The sequence below is a fragment of the Dermacentor andersoni genome, chromosome 8 (assembly GCF_023375885.2).
Source record: "Dermacentor andersoni chromosome 8, qqDerAnde1_hic_scaffold, whole genome shotgun sequence".
In the NCBI taxonomy this organism is placed as follows: Eukaryota; Metazoa; Arthropoda; class Arachnida; order Ixodida; family Ixodidae; genus Dermacentor; species Dermacentor andersoni.
This window is the reverse complement of record NC_092821.1, coordinates 32,707,060-32,727,974: the sequence shown is the minus strand read 5'-3', so window position 1 is coordinate 32,727,974 and position 20,915 is coordinate 32,707,060. Positions and strand designations below refer to the sequence as shown.

The 20,915-nt window shown below is 44.8% G+C and overlaps 1 protein-coding gene across 5 annotated transcripts in view; it reads right to left on the bottom strand.

Moving 5' to 3' along the window:
- LOC126526471 (uncharacterized) overlaps nt 1–20,915 on the bottom strand; it is a 218,290-nt gene that overhangs the window by 80,693 nt on the left and 116,682 nt on the right. For 2 of the 5 annotated variants that reach the window (XM_072289608.1, XM_072289609.1), the window contains exon 4: nt 18,448–19,479. The exons of the other annotated variants lie outside the window; for them this stretch is intronic. In XM_072289608.1, the coding sequence (XP_072145709.1) occupies nt 18,554–19,479 (926 nt within the window). In that variant the 3' untranslated portion in view covers nt 18,448–18,553. Of the gene's footprint in view, nt 1–18,447; nt 19,480–20,915 lie in introns of those variants that run through there. 5 annotated transcript variants of the gene reach the window in all.

Genomic DNA, 20,915 nt, shown 5'->3' with positions numbered 1-20,915 from the left:
GAAACTTTTGTTGCAAGAATTAGATGAGCTAGTAACATAGAACATGGTTACTAACCCCGGTGATAATGTGTCACTCTGGTGGAACAAACAGAAAATTAAACTTAACGATTAGAAGTGTAGATTTATGTGCATAACACGCAATGTAAACAATGGCAATCAGTATATATATACAATTAAACATTGATATAATGAAGTCGATAAAAACAGCAATTTGCTTCGTTATAGCGAAATTTGTTCTATTGCAACTCCACCTTTTATTCATATATGTACAGTCACTGATCTATTTTTTTTAACATGAAAAAGGTCCACAATATTTTCCGCATTTTTGGGCAATCGAAAAAAGCAAATTACAATGAGAAAACAATTCATGTTTATAAGCTTGGGAGTCGGCGACGAATGATACGGTTTCATGACACGTAGTCGACAATATCTTCTCGGCGGCACGAATTAAGCCAAGCCAGCCATATTTTCGCGTGCACTCTGCCCCCCCCCCCCCCCCCCCCGGCTGATAGCGTTGCCCACCCTGGGACGACGCTATCAGGAAAAGTGCCAGCAGTGTGGAGCAAATGCACATCTGCTTCACGCTCCAACGGGTTACCTAAAATTGAGATTACGCAAACTCCAATACTAAATGTGCGGTAAGACAGCTTACATTGTGCCACGCTGTCTAGGCACGCCCATTCTTAACACATGCGGCAGATCACCTCTAAAGCAGCACGTGCGGCTGGCTATTCGCTCAGCCGTGCTTACAGCCATGCGCAGCTACGGCCCACATGCACGCCAGAAATCGAGACCCCCTCGCGTGTGCTTGATCGTGTTGCTACGAGCTCACTCAACTATTCCCCCTTTCCCTTTGCATCGCGCGGGAAGCCAGCACTCGTGAACCCACCATCTTTCTTGTCTCTCCCTCGCACACATCCACTCGCACCTAAAGCACACATTGCGCTGAGCACTTGGACTATACAGTACACGATGCGGCTCCACTTCGGCCGTCAGTCGACGCACAGCGCACGATTTGAGAGGTGTGTTTGCAAGCGGCCGCTTGTAATGCAATCATCTGACCATCTGCGCCGGCTAAAGTTTCCATTTATTGTCTCTGCATTCCCTTTCCGGCGGCAGTAAAATTTCGTTATATTGAAATCCTGCGCAAACACACTTCGTTATATTGAGGTCCTAAATGCATGGTGTTCTAGGGACAAGAGGTCATGAAAAGGTAAATACTTCGTTATATCGACAATTTCGTTATATTCAAGTTCGTTATATCAAGATTTAACTGCATACTGAATGACACTTTATCATCAGTTAACACCCAGAAATATCTGGACCTTAACATAACTAATGATCTGTCAGGGAATATGCTTCTTAATTATTTCACTACGAATGCTAATTGCACACTAAAATACCTTGGTCGTAATTGTTTTCCTTTTCTTCTGAAAAAACTGAAACTCTACGAAACCCTTGTTCACTCAAAGCTAAAGGACTACAGGTTTTCGCACTCAATTAAATCCAAGCACCAGTGAACTTAATCCAAGGCTGGTCATCTTAATCTATGCGCCACTCCCCAATGTAATCCAAGCACCACTGAATTTCAACACCAGGCAAAATGTTCCAAATGTCAGTGAATTTAGTCCAAGCATAATGCAATTCAATAACGTTTGAATTTCCAGGCAACTGAAATTTTGTGAAAATATTGTTACGCGAAGGACGAGTCAGTAAGACGAGCAACTATGTACAGGTTATATTTACAACAGCGGTTGCAGCGCTGACTGGTTAGATTCACAGCACGAGCGTAGTAAGTTCCTCCTCCTCTTTTCTCGAGTGATGGGGCCCACGTGCCTCGTTCGAACAATCAAATATCACACGCGTGTAGAATAATCCCCCAGCGAAGCTGTATGTGGCTAACCAATTCTTCCCTCCGTCTGTTGCCTGTACGCTGAAAACTTCTCCGGCGCAGCCCCATGCGAAAAAAAAGCAAAAAAGAGGCACGCAATTGGCTGCGCCAGTAGTGAAGTGGTTGCTCTCCATCGCAGCCGAGCGGGCGCACAGCAGTTTCTCTCCGGCTCCGAAATGGGTAGGCCATGCGTCATACATACTCCTGAGGAGCAGGCAGCTTTCGATCAGCAACACCGCGAGCAGATCTGGGAACGAGCTCGTCTACGCCGTCCCGGTGCTGCAACCCGGGCACAAGAACAGTCTTGTGCAGCCAAGCACAAGCAGCAACTGCGTACCGGGAATCTGGCCGCCTACCAAGCTTTTGTTTAATGAACCATCGGAATTAATCCAGTGATAAACTACGGGGCCGCACGTTTCAGTTTCGCTGGTTAACCATTTGTACAGAGTGCTTGGACAGTGATTTTTTTCTTTATTTCCTTCATTTCATTCTGGCTAACTCAGAGGGAGCCTGTTCAAGGTTGCTGCTTTATGATGCGGGTCGGAGCACAGTCATGTGCTATTGGCCATATTACGCAGGGTTCATTTATAAGTCGCAAAAAGTAGTACGCAATCAGTACGTCGCTGAAAATACCGCAGTTAGATGTCCCTTGCCTGTGCCTACAAATGCCTCATTGACACTTTGATAATTATGATAGTATGTCTCGAGTTACATAATTATTTACGATTACCTAATTAAGTCTCAGGAATTAAAAAAATTACTGGAAGCTACTCCACTGTACTGGAAACAATATGCACTAGGTTTTCTTCGAGCAACGCATGACTTGTTTTTTAAATCTTGGTGCATGATAGTTAATTGGAACACACTGTATATATTTATGACCTCTGCATGCAAGTGACGATGTTTCCATCCCTAATAAATGTTGTAAATTATAAGTGTTTCTTTTTTTTTTACCGAGTCATTCGCTTTGTTTACTGGAAAGAAAAGCGAGACTGAGACACATATCATTAAGGTGCATTTCACACGCCGTTGATAAAAGAGTCTACAGAAGGGTTCACTAAAGTCTACAGGTTTCTTTCAGGGCCAAAAAAGCATGCAAAATATTTTGAAGGCAGGTGAACATACAGCAACATATTCATTCTCTAGGCATAACCTATCCATACCTTTAGAAATAATTTGTTAACTGGCTACCTCCTTCTTCTTAAAAATATGAACTTTTTCCTGTGTATATATTTAAATATATTCTGTATGTACATGGTGTTTACAGTGGAAATTTAAAACAATGTTGAAGTGAGAAAATACGGACGAGGCAGCCGCCGCTGGTAGTTCTAATGCACTTGTTCTCCTATTGTCAGGATTTGCAGAAATAAAGCAAAGTATGAATTGAAATCTGGGAACGTCCGCGCCAACAATGATGCAGTAAGCTATCAGCCACAATAACATTTGATGTCAAAAGGTCGAGGCAAGTCAAAAGAAACCTCAAATGATGTGGGTGACGAAACTGGCAATGACACGTTAGGGGGGGGGGGGTGCTTCGGCATCGCCGGAGGAAGGCTCAGGCCTCGGAGCCTCCCCGTAATCGGTGCCTATGGGAGCATGTAAACTTTAGCTGAGCAAATACAAGCTCAACGCAACTGCGACCGGGCCCGCAGGTAAGCTCAAAGAAGCTTAAGCGGCAATGTTTTTGGTCATAAATGGCAAAAAGGGATGGAGGGTTTACTAGGCGTTTAACTTTGAAAATAGCAATGACGTAGACAAGCTACTCAAGAAATTTAAAGAACACTGCAAGCCCTTCATTAACTCCGCGTACCTGGACTTTGTTTTCGGCACGAGACCGAAAGCCGGGAGAATGCTTCGATAAATGGCTGACAGAACTTCGTACGTCGATTCGAAACTGCGAGTACGGAGAACTCGAAGAGAGACTGTTAAAAAGCCTCATCATCCTAGACAAAGGACAAGCGGTTGCAAAGCCATCTGACCAACGAAAACCTGTATTTCCGCAAGCTCGTGGAAATTTGTTGCGGAAAAGAGAGAAGAAAGGAGCAGGTAGAAGAGATACAGAAAACGTCCGAAGGAGCTAGGCCGCGGCAATGCTGACAAACGCCAGGGCAGCCCAGAAGAGGTAAACCCTGTCAAAAAGACAAAGCGTGCGCAAAATGTGGTTACACGTGCGTACCATAAGAACCAAGCCCGCCCAACAGAAGGGAAGAAACCAAGCAAAATTGGCCGAGGGACGCCCATCAGGCGGTGCTCGGCGGATCGCTGGGAGCCGATCATGTCGGCATGAAGAGCTTGAACTGTAAAAAGGCCGACCTATGTTGCTGAGCCCGTCGGCGCTGGCTCGGCCACGGATGCTGGCATGGATGCGCAGGGCTGCATAATGTCGAGCGCGAAAGTTTTCGCTGGCCAGAGACGTCAGCTTAAAGCTGGTGCGATGCTGCCGTCCGATCATATAGGATGCCGCCGCCTCCTAGTCGGCGCCTGAACAGGTTACGCCTGCCGAAGCCGACTTCTAGTGCACCTGGAGCGTGCAGGTGGGGGGGGGGGGGGGCAATTCGGGAGCGAAGACTGTTGCCTCAACCGTCTGCAACATTCGGATCAGGCAGCATTCACTGGTAAGTAACCGGCAAGAAGCGGGCGCGTAGATGGTGGCTGTTTCGGCAAGCTTTTTGCGGGAAGAAGTGTCTGCACTGGCTGCTTGATCGGCGCAGCTTCGCAGGGTTTCTATGGTGCTGCGCTTCTTGTCAGCGAGAAATGGATATTTCCAGCCTGTATATTTTCATCTCATACGGACCTCCACATTTACGCGTAAGTTGCACGTATTATTTATGCTATTAGAGCCTATCGTTTGTAAAAGCATTGCGGAAGGAGAGCGCGTAAGGGCGCGTTGCTTTGTTTCAAGAGCTCGTCTATGCTTTCGATATGTTGAAATCAACATGTTAATGTTAATAGTACAGCCTAAATTTGATGCCTTGTCTTTTTAGCTGCTTTTAATGTGCAAGAGTTGTGCAAGCGAATTAAGCGAACTTGTGCAAGCGAATTAAGAGACTGTGGGTGCATCGCAATATGCATGGACACCGATGTGTGCATGTAGTGTCCGTAGCGTACTATACAAGGTGTCCTAGCTAATCTTAGTTTAGGAATATGCAAATGCCACGTAACTGGACAGAACAAAGGTAATGTTGTTTGCCGTCCCTTGAAATTACTTAAACCTTTTTTTTTCATTCTGCCTCACTGGATAATTACCCGCAATTAATCAACTTCTCAAATGTTACAGTTAGGTGAAAAGTGTAAATGAGAAAATAGCACAGGGACATGAAAAACTTACGATACAGCTTTCTGTTCCTCAATACGCGCTACATAATAGTGTTTTTCCGAGTGTAAAAGAAGCCCGCGAATACACACAAAGTGCCGCGAGCGGCCAATTGCGTGCTAATTTTGCGTGCATTTGAGGGCTTCTTTCACGCTCGGAAAAACATTTTTATGTAGCATGTATTGAGCAACAGAAACCTGTATAGGAAGTTTTTCATGTCGCTCTACAATTTCCTCATTGACACTTTTCATGTAATTGTAATATTTGAGAAGTTGCTTAATTACTTAAGACCAATTATCTAATTACACCGATTGAAAAAGTAGTTTGAGTATCTCCAAGCGACGGTAAACAAGATTACCTTTGTTCTGTCCAGCTACATGGCATTTGCATATTTTTAAGCTAGCGAAAGTTATCTGGGACACCCTGCATATGCCATGCGCTAGATGCAAGTAAGTTGCGGTTGTGGTGACCCGCGTAAGATAACTTGAAACGAGAATTTCGCCCCGCTGGCATGCCATGCGCCAGATGCATGTTCGTTGTGGTCATGGTGACCCGTGTGAGATAATTTGAACAAACGAGAATTTTGCCCCACTGGCAAAGATTTTTGCAACGCTTATTTTGAGGCTAAATAACGTGAGACTGCGTTTGTATGTGAGCTGCATATTTAGTGTTTATCATGAAAAATTGTGGGTTTGTCAGAACCTGTTCATAAGTACATTGCGTAAGAGTTATTGAGAGGTCACAAAGCATCTGGTCCAATATTCAGCACCCAATCAATAGTTATGCATGTCCAATTTCTGGAACTTACATAGTACACGTCTTAATTTCAGATACCAGAGCGGGACCATAGCAGAATCAGTGAATTGAGACCTGGCTTCACAGTTCTCTGGTGAATGGACCTATGCAATTCAAGGAAAGACATATTCAACTACCCATACAAGACTGTCATTAATTAATTACCATTTTATGGCACAACCACTAATCTACTTTTACAGCATTTGACAAAAAAGTATTCCAATTTCTGTTGTGTTTGCAGTAAATAGTTAAATAAAATTGAACCGTAGTGATAATTTGTCTACGAAGCCTTCGATAGCGCACTTTTAGACACGTGCGCATGAATTAAAGAGCGAATTATACAGGGTGTCTTCGTAGGTAAATTTTTTAAATTCCTGTTGCAGATACAAGCATTCTGCTTCTTTGCCCGAGTTACATTTAACGGGTGGATTTTCGAAATGGGTAGTGCATAATCGGGTAATTGACAAAATCGTGCCAACTATCTTTTTAATTAATAACTTTTGTGCACTTGTTGCAATGGTGGAAATGAGTCCGTAAACATGCTTGCAGGGGCTATTCAGTTGGAACCAACCAGTTTCAAGATATACGTCAAAGCATATGGCAAAAAATGTCTTGGTGTCATAGTTATTTTCTTGTTGCACTGCGAATATATGCAGTGCTCGTGGGAAGTAATCAGGACACCAGCTCATATTGCTGACTCTGACTTCATATATCTCGAAATTGGTGCTAGTTACAAAATTGGTTCTGACTGAATAAGTCCTGCACGTTCACTGCCTCTAATTCCGCTATTACAGCGTGTGTCCTAAAGCAATAATTTAAAAATATAGTTAGCATGACTTTTTCAATTAGATGCTACTATATATACACTTGCGACTTTTTCAGAATTTAATGTCTACCACTTAAGGTAACTCTGTTTAAGAAGCGGAACACGCTGGTATCCGTGAGAAAAGGCCTTAAAAATACTTATGAAATATGACATATATACATATGTCATATATACATATGACATATGAAAAAGCACTCCGTATACGTGACTTAAAAAAGAAAAGATATCTCAAAATGAATGTCGACAAAAGAACGCGTGCCACGGAAAAGCCATGCTGTTGCCGTCGAGGGGAAGTCATTGGCGCGTGCATCAGCCGATTGTGGTCACGACAATTTTAACCGGCAGTCATGACACTGGCGCGTAGTAGCCTGCTGACCCCCTGCCGTCGGTCGGCAAACAGGCTGGCCACGTGCAACAACCAAGCTCGGCCCGACCTAGATGGCCGAGATCGCACCATCTACTTTTTAACTTGCCATGGGCGTTGGCCCGATCTTCTGCCGAGCTCCTTTTTTTTTTTTTTGCTTGCGAAATGCAAGCAGTGCGGCACATCCAACCACTTGTGAGCGTCTGCCACTCAAAGAAGTCAAACAAGAGATGCGCACTACAGACAAAGAACCGGAAAGTTGACAGCCTGAAATGCGAAAAAAGCTACTTTCTCTATGCCGTCTCGCCTAAAACCCCTCCATACACGTTTTCGCCGACCAGGTTAAGTACCGCCAACCTGCCCTCCTCCTCCACGCTCCTCTCCCACTCACCCCCTTAGCTTCCGGCGGCAAGCGGAACTTACGTAGCTGCAGCTTCCTGTTCCGAGTGGAAGTGGACGCTTTGTTTTTTAGCGTTGTTTACTTTCGCAACGCTGGAGAGGCTTCAATTGCACGAGCTGCGGTTGAAACTGTGAATGGGATTCCATCCAAGAACCACCGCCTACTGTAACCAGCGATCTGCTCGTGTTCGCTGCTTCGCGTCAACCTGCGACGGGTTGTGGTACGAGCGACAACGTACAGTGGAATGTAGTGCCTAGGTGCTTGGAGACCACTGCCGTTTTTCGTGCATTTGGAAAACAGCGACCGCGTACTACTACTTCAGCGGAATACACAGCTTGTCCCCTTTGCATTCTTCTTATGGCGACTGCCACAGCTCTACTAAGCACGCGCGGGCGTCTCACCATCGTCCAACAGCAGTCAAAGCGGAAATTCCCACAGCGCAACTCCAGGAAGCGGAAACGCCGGAACCGGAAATGTTTAAACCGGAAATGCCGGAACCGGATTTGGTGTGAGGGGCAAAGGCGGCGCACAACAAAGGTTGTCGCTACTTAAGAAAGCGGCGGTGGCGCGTGGATGGAGGGGCTTTAGTCTCGCCGAGCCACACTCAAACGGATGGAGTTTGGAACGCCAAGATCGAGATTGAGGGCAAGCCAGTGGTCTGCAACTTGGATACAGGAGCAAACTGTTCAGTGATTTCGCTCAAGCAACCGAAGGCGATAGCATGCAAAGAACTGGAACCAAGCGACACACTACTGAACACATTCTTTGGGCGGAAAAAGAACGCAGCTGGGAAAGTGACTTTACAGGTGTCCAGCAAATATGGAGCTGCTCGGGCACAGTTTTTCATTGTAGAAGAGCCAGTGCAAGCAACCCTCAACTGTGAATTGTCCCAGGAATTAGTCCTCATCTGACTGTGGCCGCAGTTACAGAAGGAGGCCAACATTATGTAGCACAACTGCTTGAAGAGACTTTCAAAGGCTGAGGCGAGATAGCGTACCACATGAACCTGCACCTAAGATTTCAAGGTTTTTCAAGCCTGCCCGCAGCATTGTGCTGGCTCGCTGTGACATGGTCAAGGCTGAACTCAACCGAATGGAAGCAAATGGAGTGCCAACACCTGTCACCATACCAATTGAATGGGCCAGTCGGATAATTGTGGTGCTCAAAAAAAAAAAAAAGATAAGGATCTGCTTGGATCCTGTTGACCTCAACAAGGCACTCAAAAGTGAGCACTACCATGCCGACGCTTAAGGATGCTGTGACAAATGTCACAGCATCCTTAAGCATCCAGCATCCACTGTCAAATACTTTTCTACAGTGGATCAAAAACGCAGCTTATACTTGTGCACTATGAGCATGCCATATGAGAGATAGATTCCTTCGGATCCCGTCTGGAAGTGCCATTGCCCCAGAGGTTTTCCAGAGTGCAACGTACCAAGTACTCCAAGGCCTTGATGACATCCAGGTAATTATGGACAGCACACAGGTGTGGGGCTCAATAAAGGAAGAACATGACAGATGACTGCAAAGCATTTTGCAATGGTGCCAAAAAGTAAACCTCAAAGTGAACCTGGCTAAAGGCCACTTCTGCAAAATTGAGGTATGCTACCTTTGGTTCATGCTAACTGACAAAGGACTCTCGATTGACCTGAAAAGAGAAGACATCCTCACAGTCCAAGTCCGAGACAATGCTAAAGTACTCAAGACATTCGTAGGAATGATGAATTGCTAGATTCATCAAGAACATGTCGGAAATGAGTGCACCGCTGCAAAACCTGCTGAAGAAGGACAACACACGAGTCTGGACAGACTCCCAGCAGCAAAGCTTTCAATGCTTTCGCACAGCCCTATCACAGGCACCGGTCCTGGCATGCTACAAGATGCAGCCCCTTGTGCTGCAAGTAGATGCTAGCCAGCATGGATTGGCACCTGTCACCCTGCAGAACATACACGCTCTGACCTACTCTTCTTGCTGATAGAAGTGCAAGAGAAGTATGCGCAAATTGAAAAGGATATGTTAGCCATTGTGCATGGCTGCACCCGATTTCATGATGTCTTTGCACAGCTATGCATCCTGGTGGAATGTAACCATCGCCCACTCGAGGTGATTTTCAAGAAGCCGCTCCACTAATGTCCACTACGTCTGAGAAAAATGTGACCGACACTCCAGGAATACTCACTTCGGATAGCATACAAACCAGGAAATAAGCTGTTCACAGCAGATGCCCTGTCTCTGTTTCCTTAGAAAGAAAAGGTGCCGGAAGAAGAGCACTTTCAAGTAAACATCATCCAAGAGTACGTCTCCACAGCAAGACATCAGCATATCAAGCATGAAACAAACCACGATGAGAATCTCTGTGGCCTGAAGCAATATGCAAGTACAATATGGCCGGAAGACAAAAAGTTTGTCCCAAAACAAATCCGAGCCTAACGGCCGTACTGTGACGAGATCCATGTTGAAGACGATGTCCACTTCAGATCCAACCAACTTACATTCCATTGCAGCATGAGGAACCATGTCCTAGACCTCCTGCACGCGACACATGGAGGCTCGGAAAAAATGAAGCAACGTGCGCGAGACATCCATGTTTTGGGTGGGTGTTTCAGTAGATGTCCAAGAGAAAGCGGAAAGGTGCGCAGTCTGCAGACAACACAAGCCCAGAAACCAACGGCTGCCAATGATAAGCCACGATGTCCCGGAACTACCCTGGTAGACAATTGGCATCGTGTTTTTCCATCAAGTGGAGGAGTATGGTGTCATCGTTGACTTTTACTTGGTATATTTTGAGCTTCGGTGCTTGAAGCGCAATACGGCAGAAACTGTCATTCAGTTCTGCCAGGAGGTTTTCATTACGCATGTCATTCCCCACAAATTTATTAGTGACAACAGGCCACCATTTACAGCCACAAGTTTGCTGAATCCATGGAGCTATGCGACACCATCCACGCTGCATTGAGCCAGCACTACCCCCGTTTAAACGGAATGGTAGAGCGAGCCATCCATGAGGGGAAGAAGCTTCTGAGTAGAAAAACACACCACGAGACAAGCTCCTGCAATTTCCAGTCCAACGTCTGATGGGAAGGACGAGGACGCAGCTGCCTATGCACACCAAACTTCTAGAGCCTGAGACAGTGTCAATCCAGCAGGTGACTGAAAGACTTAAGGAGTTATGCCAGAGCCAACAGACAGAACAGAGGTGCAAGAGACCTGCAGCGTCTGCACCCTGGGTCTGTGGTTGCAGTGTTTGACAGCCGCACCTCCAAGTGGTCCCCAACGATTGTTGTCACAGAAGAACCTGCACCCAGGTCATACATTCTGGCAAACGAAGATCGTAAAGAGCTTCGTCACAACAGATAGCATCTCCACTCCCACAGCCCCACATCCACAGCAGCGACGATGCCACAGCTTACAGGACCCCGATCCCAGGAACTAAGGCGAAGCTCAAGACAGCACCGAAAGCTACGTAGAGTGTGACTGAAGCCTTAGTTCCAAAACAGTAATTTTATTTCACTAAAGAAAGGGTGATGTGGCCAGCAGGATCGTCATATGCATCACCACCATTGCCAGCACCACCTACTGCCTTAATTAGTTGCAATCAAAGCGTACCTTTAAAATGTCTTTATTTCTAAGCAGCCACAGCGTGCACCTATGTGTGCACCACGAACCACAGGAAGGCGGAATGTAAAGAAGTACAAGCAGAAGCAGATTACCGACTTTAATAGGCGCCACCAAGCCGTAACTCTGCCACCACTAGTAACCGGTAAGGGCTTATGGGAGTGACCCAACAAAGTACAGGCTGCAGTGTTGAGTTTGGCCCAACGGCCACGATGCTACATGGTTGAAACGCAGCAAGGTAGTGTCCTACCGCGTAATTGGTGCCACCTGATCTCTTTCGTTCCTGCACGAAAACAGCAGACAATTTCAGCAGGTATACAAGAGCCACCATAGCATCCTGTTGCGGTCCGGGGAACACTGTCTTCCAGCACAGCGGGGTCAAGAACCACCCAGGGACAGTTCTCTATGGACGGTGATCGAGTAGTGTGGACATGTAGTGGCCAACGCATTGTTTCCCAAGATAGCCTAAACTTTTGTTTCCTGGCCTCACCTCCCTTCTGTGGTCTTTAATGGGGGAGATGTAGACAAACCCGCCATGGTTGCTCAGTGGCTATGGTGTTGGGCTGCTGAGCACGAGGTCGCGGGATCAAATCTTTGCCACGGTGGCCGCATTTCGATGAAGGGGAAATGCAAAAACACCCGTGTACCCGTGTAAACACCCGATTTAGGTGCACATTAAAGAACCCCAGGTGGTCAAAAATTCCGGAGTTCTCCACTACGGCGTGCCTCATAATCTGAAATGGTTTGGCGTGTAAAACCCCATAATTTAATCTTTTTTGATGTAGACGACACCACTGTTCTGTTAGAATGCCAAAAGTTTGTGGCTTTGGACGTTGGTTGACTGTATATATGTAGTGGCCTTCGAATAAAGCGGGTTGTTCACTTGGGATCGAACGTGTCGGGCATGTCTTTCAATGCTGTCATAACAAGTGGCATGGGCCTACAAGACTACATCGGTCATATTTGCATCTTACATCTACAACATAGTGCGGGCTCCGGCAATGAACCTATGTTGTGCGTGTATGCAAGATGTGAGGTACATTCTGAATATGGTACCTCGCATAGCACTATCAAAAGAAACTATACTGCATTGCAGCTCGGCAATTTAGCTGGAATAATCTCAGAAAATTTCTTGGGCTTCAAGTGCGCAAACGTTACAGCAAAATTGAGCCTGAGTAGAACTATCAGTGGCTGGGCCACATTCCTCAATATTCGTCTTCATTGTTCACATTTTGGTTACCAAACATGTTCCTTTTGCATTATAGTGAGCAGGTGCTCATGGAAGTCTTTGATTCACTAGCGACAAAAATCTGAGATAAACAGGGTAACCGTATGAACATGCAAGGCAAGAAACAGTAGATGTAAACGCTACATAGAATGCCAGTAAAATTTGCAACAGCTCACTAGTCTCGCATTATCTAGCACAGCAAGCCCCACAAAGGAGGAAAACTATTTTTTTTTCGCAATCGATGCACAAAAATAAGTGGCAACAGCAGCAACAAATGTTAGAACCACCTTAAACTTTGCACTATATGAGAAAGGCCGAGCTGAGAGCCCACAATTGCCCTATTCACAAACTCAAATGCAATAAACAAGAGCAACAGCACTCAAAAAAAGAATAAAAGCTGCCCAAGACTACTGTACTAACTATGGAAGTGCTGCAAGGCTTAAAGAAATGAGCTACTCCAGAGTTGCATCCAAGTATCCCAGCGTGTAGGTGGTCTGACCTTAAGTTGTGCATGGTTCAAGGCTAGTTGAGTGTTAAAAACTAGTAAGACCCGACGACCATGACACCAATAAGCAGGAGGCCCAAGTTTGATATCTACGTGGGCAGCTGCCGCCGAGGACGAGATTCCAAAGGTACATATTCATTATCGAAAATTGGAAGCAAATTTTTGCTTACTTCGACCTGGTTATTAAACTCTATGGACACATATACACAGTAAACGTAGGAAGAAGCACACTCATCCAAACATCCTTTTGGATTGATACCAACTATTTGGCAACAGCAGCCACGTGCTGCAATCACCTATATTACGAAATAAAGCAGCCCGACAAGTGTTCGGAGCAGACTTCTGTCAAAATGTGAGAGTAAGAGAAAAAAGGTGACCTTGCACTCCACTTGCAAGCTCTACACGTCGCGCACAACTCCAAAATTTGGAAATTGTGCCACGACTATACAAACTTGGGCAATCTTTCACCTTGGAGTTATACAACTATAACCACTCACAAGACAACAAAGCTCCGTAGGTGAATCCAACAGATTGCAACAACTGAAACAACTATATACCTACAAGATGCTGTGATACATGCAGACGTGAGGGTTAACTCAAGAGGAAGACAAATAGCTTTCTCAAACCCAACACACCTCGAGATACAAGCGACTTGGAGCTATGCAATGGACTTTTCGTATCCCTTATTACTTGAACTGCAGGTTATACAAGATGCGACAGAAACCCTTGCCAACTTGCCTAGCATCAACATAACCCACGTCTACACTCGCAGGATCGGCACAGTTAAGCTAAAAAACAATGCATATATCTAAGAAGATTCAGAAAATTCACGATTCTACACTGCTGAACATTACTCTCCACTGGGTGCAGGCAAATATGGTCATTACCATAACGTTTAATGACATTGCGGACCACAAAGTTTCTTTGCAGAAAATACTATAGGTTTTCGTGCATCTGACACTTCCACTTGCATGAACATGCCATTACTGGCACACTATGCCTAGACTGGCAGCCATATGGTTTGCCTGCACAGCACACTATGGAGAGTGGAAAAATAATTGTCCATATATCATGGCACGTAACTCATCAGCAAAAAAGGCCCTCGAGAGTAAAGGTAACACATTAAACTGCATATATTGGAGACTAAAACAGGATGCGGCAGCAATGCTAAGGGAGATCCAAAGGCTCCCCCCAACCCCCGATCCTTCTCCCGAAACATGCCACCTTCTTTGCGCTCACAGCATTGAGTGTGCAGCAACATCCCCTTATCCCCATTCCATTCTCCGCAAGCATTAATGAGTCCTTGTGTTGAGTCTGTGTGTAAGCAGATCAGTGGGAAAATGAAGGGAGGGGTTGTGCAGCACTATGCAAAAGCTGGCGGGGTATCACTAAAGGCAAAAAGCTTGAGAACAGCTGCTTTGAGTAACTGTGCACTTGTCTAAGAAAGGCCTACACGCTAGAGCAAATTAAAACAGAATCTGAAGTGATCTATGTCACTTATTGTGAGCAGAGCCTGTACATGACAAAAAAGATGTATACATAGAACACATTGGTAATGTCATTTTGCTTCCACACACTTGTAGACAGAAGGATCACTCATGGCAGAATGAGATTCCAACAAAACAAATAAGTAAGCTTATTCACGAGTGCATTCACACTGCTTATGTTCTAAGCGTCTCGGATGTATAGCTTAGCTCAAGCTAAACAAGGCATCCACATATTGGTTATACTCGACCAAACAGAATTTTCCAACAATTCAGGGCATTAACTAAGAAAAACAATACGCACTTAGCTTTTGTTGTGCACATGTACACCTCTTTTCATGAACAAGGATGTTCACTTAGGCAGCGATCTATATGCAGGGTGTCTACGAAGTTCACATTTCCCAATTCCCTGAGTTTTCCAGGTTTCCCCTGAGCGTCTTTGCAAAATTCCATGAATGAGCCAGAACTCTGTTTTATGTCAAGACATGCTGACACCATGTTGCCCGATGCTGTAGTATGCATGTTGAAACAAAAAATGACTTAATCCAGTTTGAATAGTAAGGAGTAATATCTAGTTTATTTAAAAAGAAAACAGAAGGAAGGTGTTAGTAAAATGCACAGCGAAAGAAATGATAAAGCCCATTGCAAATTGGGCCGAACATTTTCAAATACGAATGTAAGGAGATGCATACATAAGTAAATATTTTTGAATATGAGCTATTTCTATCAACTGATAGCAAGCTCATCGGTATGAGGCCTGAACTTTGTCACAACTAAGATTCTCTCTCAGCAGCTGGGAAGTCAACCTCAACTGTCCTGACATACTCTCAGCCCGTACACAACATCTCAGTGTTGGGTTTCACTGCTTTAAAGAGCTTATTTTAGTTTGGATGAGGGACACCTGCATCTCGGCATCAGCCAACACTTTGTTTTTTGAGCTCAAGCTCCTTCAAAGAGGCAGCGGCACGCTTCCTTTCCCGTTAATTCCTCAGTACGTCGGCCCTTCCTGTTCTCATCCTCCTTCTGCCACGCGTTCACCCCATGGATCATTTGAAGCATCCTCTTGGTCAGTTGTACAGTCAACGTCCCATTTTTCGGACTCCCTAGGGGCCGCAAAAACATCCGAAAATCGGGCAGTCCGAAAAAAATGAATGCACGTCTTTAACTGCCCTTAAGGGCTGAAATTGCCACAGGCAAGTCCGAAAAAGCTTTTAAGGCCTGCCAGTACACTTATTAGGCATATCGGTGCTCGTACTGTGACAGGAAACGGGGGTGCACGCGTGTATAATTAATGAATACATACTGTGTGCCGTGACAATTGCCCCTTCTCACGCTTGTTATGCTTCACCGCGTAACATTTCTGTAATGAGGCGAAGCCAGCTTTCGGACACTGGCATTACGCAACGCGTTGTAAGCTATTCGCGAGGATTACAAAGGCGGAGTCGGTGCCATTTCTGACAGCGGCGAATTCTTCCAATGGAAAAACACCGCACCGCACGGCAAGAAGCTTAATAGCGAACGTAGAAGCAGCTAGACCTAACGTTGCCGCGGTGGTGGCTACGGCCGCCAGCGAATCTGCGTGGTTCGAGGCGGCGAGAAAAAATGGCGGCAGTGGTGGCTTTGATTGTTGCCATTTCAGACCTGCAGTCAAGGCAATATACACTGACTATATGGAGTACGTGGTGGTGCCGCAAAGCCGTGCGAATTATCGGGCATGTCCGAAAGATCGGGCATCTGGAAAATCGGTCGTTAACTACTCTGGCAATACCTCGTGCCGACGACACCGCGTCAATGACGATTCGTTGCGATTCCTGTGTTACTGGAGCCAGCATTAACACGACTTTCGTTCCCTTTCAATGAAGTTACAGCTAATTTTCCCTGAAAGAAGCACAAATTCCCTGAGTTTTCCCTGAGTATTTTCAGACTATTCAAATTCCCTGAGAATTCCCGGTTTTCCAGGTTGGTAGACACCCTGATATGTAGAACATGTCCTAGTGAGCCATGTAACATTCACAATGTATTGCTAATGAGCACTTTACTGAACACAGGAACCTTTTGAAGGCATAGTGAATAAACAAGTACTTCGCTGTTGAGCCGTTACATTAAGGAATTTCACATGGCCATGGCCACTCAAATATGTGCTCTAAATTGATTACCAAAAATGTATCTGCAACCTTCAGCAGAACTGGCCTCAGATATCTTAATATAACTAAAGGACTTGTTAAGTAATATTACATTTATTTTTCACAGTGTGCGCCTACATAACTGATAACCAACTTGACTGTGGTATAGTGGTGGTTAGTGTCATGTGTCACGTCATATAAGCGTTCACCAAGTGTTTCACTGCATTTTTAAAATAGAATGAAATGGCTTGTCACATGTTGGAACATGCTATGAATTACCTTGGCAGCTCAACATATCCAAGCATACAGTAACACTTGCGTAACAGAATGCCATGCAGTATACTGCACACGTATGCATTTTCTCAGTTCATATTTTACTTTTATTAATACATAGACAACTACACGGCCTAATGGCGTCAATAGGCAATTGCTATTTGAGTTCACAAGTTACAAAGAAGCTTTCAAAGAAGAACCTGCACTGAAATGGCCACAAGTTGGTGCAGGTGCCTCTTCACATGATGTAACGTGCCAAAGACTCAAGGCGTATGTGTCACCAAAATGGTTGAGTGGATGCGGAGGTAATAATTAGGAGTGCAACTTCCAGAAACAAAAGAAGAAGAAAAAGAAAGGCTCATGTTTATTTATTACATGTAGGTACATTGTTGCCCAATATATGTCATTTTTCAGATTGAATGGAATACGAATCTAATAGTGCCTGAAGTGAAAGAAATGTACAATGTGTTTCAGAAAGTTTTCGGAAAATGAACAACTTTTATCAAAATATGTGTTAAACAATGTGCAAAACCAGATGTTTGTAATATTGGCAAATTTCTGTAGTTCCATCTCCCGTTACGAAGCATTGTTTACTAAAAGCACAAATGGAGCAGAAAGAACGAACGAGAAAATTGCTCGCATACAAAGGGTTCTTTAGAAAGCACAAATGATCCCTGTATAGCCAGGAAAGGCTAGCTCCCTGAGAAACGTGTACAGCCTCTACTATGCACATTCTCATATTTGATGAATATACTATGCCTAAGGGGGTGACATTTATCATATGTTTGCTTCCATTTGAAATTTACTTGTGCACAGGCAATGTTTTAAGTGTTCGAAGGCAATTAGAAAATATTTCTATTTACGAAGTGTCTATTTTAAAGCATCAAACATTCACACACCCTTAATCAAAACAGTGAATTCTTGGATTTAATATATTAAAAAACATGTGTGCATAATTTTGTTGGTGAGGAAATTCTTTATGAGAGACTGGGACAACTGCAATTCAGAAAGAATCTTTTCAAATGCTGAAAAACAGGATTGGTACAATTTTTTGCCGTTTGCACACAAATGTATTATAAAGTGAAGGTGTATGCACGATTCAAAATGAAAATTTTATAAAAATATGTATCACATTAGTGATTATAGAAATGCTGATACATTAGTTGAAATAAGACGTAGGAATGAATTAGGCATCGTGGACTTGACATTTGACTCAAGACTCAAAATACTCCCATATGTTAGCTATAGCAAGGTCTTTCTGTGTTAATAATGAACCTCCAACTGCCATCACTTAACTTCTCTTGCAGTACCAGATACAATAATATGCTAACATCCGTGTATTGCATGCTGCCATTTAAATACTAAAATACCAACAAGAGACAATGAATACTCACTAAACAACGGCATTTATTTGTTGCTCTGATGAAACAGACCGTGGAAAGCTAACTTAGTGAACAATAAATTGCTCTGAAAATGTACCCATCTGTAAAAAAAAAACAAAAGGTGCGAACACACTTGTCCTACCTGATGCCGTAGAACACTATGCAACAAGCTACACGTTTAAGACTTATATTTCAGACTCTCGTTCAATATGGTTGATGAGCTACCCCATAGTATCATGGTGCTGTGATCTGTCCACTCAAGTGATGAGACTGCGTAAAGGACTTGGAGCAGAAGGTGCAACTATATGGCCGGTCACCTACATGAATGCGCTGGTGTGTCTTCAGGGCAATCTTCAACGGGAATCTCTGAAGGCATAAAGGGCATTCATATGGCTTCTCTCCTCATGTTTTCTAAGGTTGCCCTTTTGTGAGAAGCTCTGAGAGCATGAAGGGCACTGATATGGCTTCTCACCTGTGTGTGTACGCAGGTGGACTTTCAGGTGACCCTTGTATAAGAAGCTCTGAGAGCATGTAGGGCACTGATATGGCTTCTCACCTGTATGGGTGTGCAGGTGGACATTCAGGTTACACTTGTGTGAGAAGCTCTGAGAGCATGAAGGGCATTGATATGGTTTCTCGCCTGTATGGGTGCGCAGGTGGCCTTTTAAGTGGGCCTGTTGTGAGAAGCTCTGAGAGCATGAAGGGCATTGAAATGGCTTCTCGCCTGTGTGGGTGCGCAGGTGGTTTTTGAGGTGGCCCTTTCGTGAGAAGCTCTGGGGGCATGAAGGGCACTCAAATGGCTTCTCACCTGTGTGGGTACGCAGGTGAACTTTTAAGTCATATCTGTTTGAGAAGCCCCGAGAGCATGAAGGGCACTGATATGGTTTTTCACCTGTGTGGGTGAGCAGGTGGGCTTTCAGGTAACCCTTGTGTGAGAAGCTCCAACAGCATGAAGGACATTGATATGGCTTCTCGCCTGTGTGCGTGCGCATGTGGGATTTCAGGGTGGCCTGTTGTGCGAACCTCCGAGAGCATGAAGGGCACTCAAATGGCTTCTCGCCTGTGTGGGTGCGCAGGTGAACGTTTAAGTTGGATCTGCTTGAGAAGCTTCTATGGCATGAAGGGCACTGAAATGGCTTCTTGCCAGTATGGACACTGGCATGTGCTTCCATATGAAACAGTTCATCAGCCTCATAGTCGCATAGGTGACATCGGTGGAGGCACCCTTGCTTTGAGTTGTCACACTTGGTAGTTGACGGAGAAACAGAAGGCCTCGATGCTGCACAAATAAAACAAAATAAGAGTTGTTATTATGAAATGCCAAAAAAGTACACAGATCCTAAATTTACTGACAAGCTTTCTTTTTTTCTTTACTTGGGAGATCTTCAGGTTGATTTCAAGCATGATGAAACAATGAAACAAAGAACTCCTAATAGTCCTTTTTATTTAATCAATATTCCTGCTTCTGAATGTTTATTATCCTGTTTGTGAAGTCTACTTATAGAAAGCATTTTACAGGAAAGTGAAAAATCATAAAGTGGCAGATTGTGGAGTGTTTAACGAATCTCTTAAATTCATATGAGCCTCAGAGAACACTTCAAAAGATGCTTTGACCAAGGTTGCTCTCTTGTCTTCAATGAGCGCTTGAGGCTCAGAGGCCATATTTCGCACTTGAAAATGTGTTAAGATTCGCTAACACAACAAATTTGTCTCATACATCATCATACTTCATCAGTGGGTTTCTTCTTGATCACACGCTGAACGTTGACTATGTTTGCATAACCTGAGATTGCAAGGAGCCGACCAGGAAAAACCGTAGTTTTCCCCATCTAGCCCGCCAACACGTACAACCCGCATCCTGTTTCAGAACACCCCAGAAAGAAATAATAATGTGCGCGTATAACCCACGAAAATAACTGCTATAATACCGAGACCGATCAAGTTGTCCAGCGCTGTTTATTCCACCAAAGGCAACGCCCCCAGCTCACGCGCGAAGAAGTCGAAGAACAGTGAAGATGATGATGGCTATGTACAAATGAAAACGACGAAGTACGTTAATAGTGCTTACACTAACTTCCCCCCGTCATGGAAGCGGCTAGCCTGGCCGCAGATTAGAGATTATCTAAACGGGGAGTGAAGGGCTTCATCCGCGAGACGTGAACAATTTCAGCATTCCGGCGGCGCCGGTCAGTGACGGAGTGTACTGGGCGAACGAGATAGTTCACTGCAGATGTTTGCTGCACAACGGTGTATGGGCCAATGTAGCGTGGAAGGAACTTCTCACAGAGGCCTGGGGTGCGGACTGGAGTCCAAAGCAGGACTTGGTCTCCAGGGTGAAAACGTAGGTCACGGCGTTTGTTGTCGCAGTAACGCTTGCGCTCAGCTTGGGTAGCTTCTGTGCTTTGCCGGGCGATTTGACGGCAATGTGCAACTCGGGCAGCGAAATCTTCCGGAAGCGACGCGTTAGGCGAAGAAGGTGCGAAAAATAGTTCTCTGTCGAATATGGTGGAAGGAGATCGTCCATACACAAGGAAGAAAGGGCTGTAGCCGGTAGTTCGTTGAATAGCAGTGTTATATGCGAATGTCACAAAAGGAAGAATTTTATCCCAGTCAGTGTGGTCAGGACGGATGTACATGGAAATCATGTCAGACAGCGTACGGTGGAAGCGCTCAGTAAGGCCATTGGTTTGCGGATGATAAGTGGACGTAGATTTG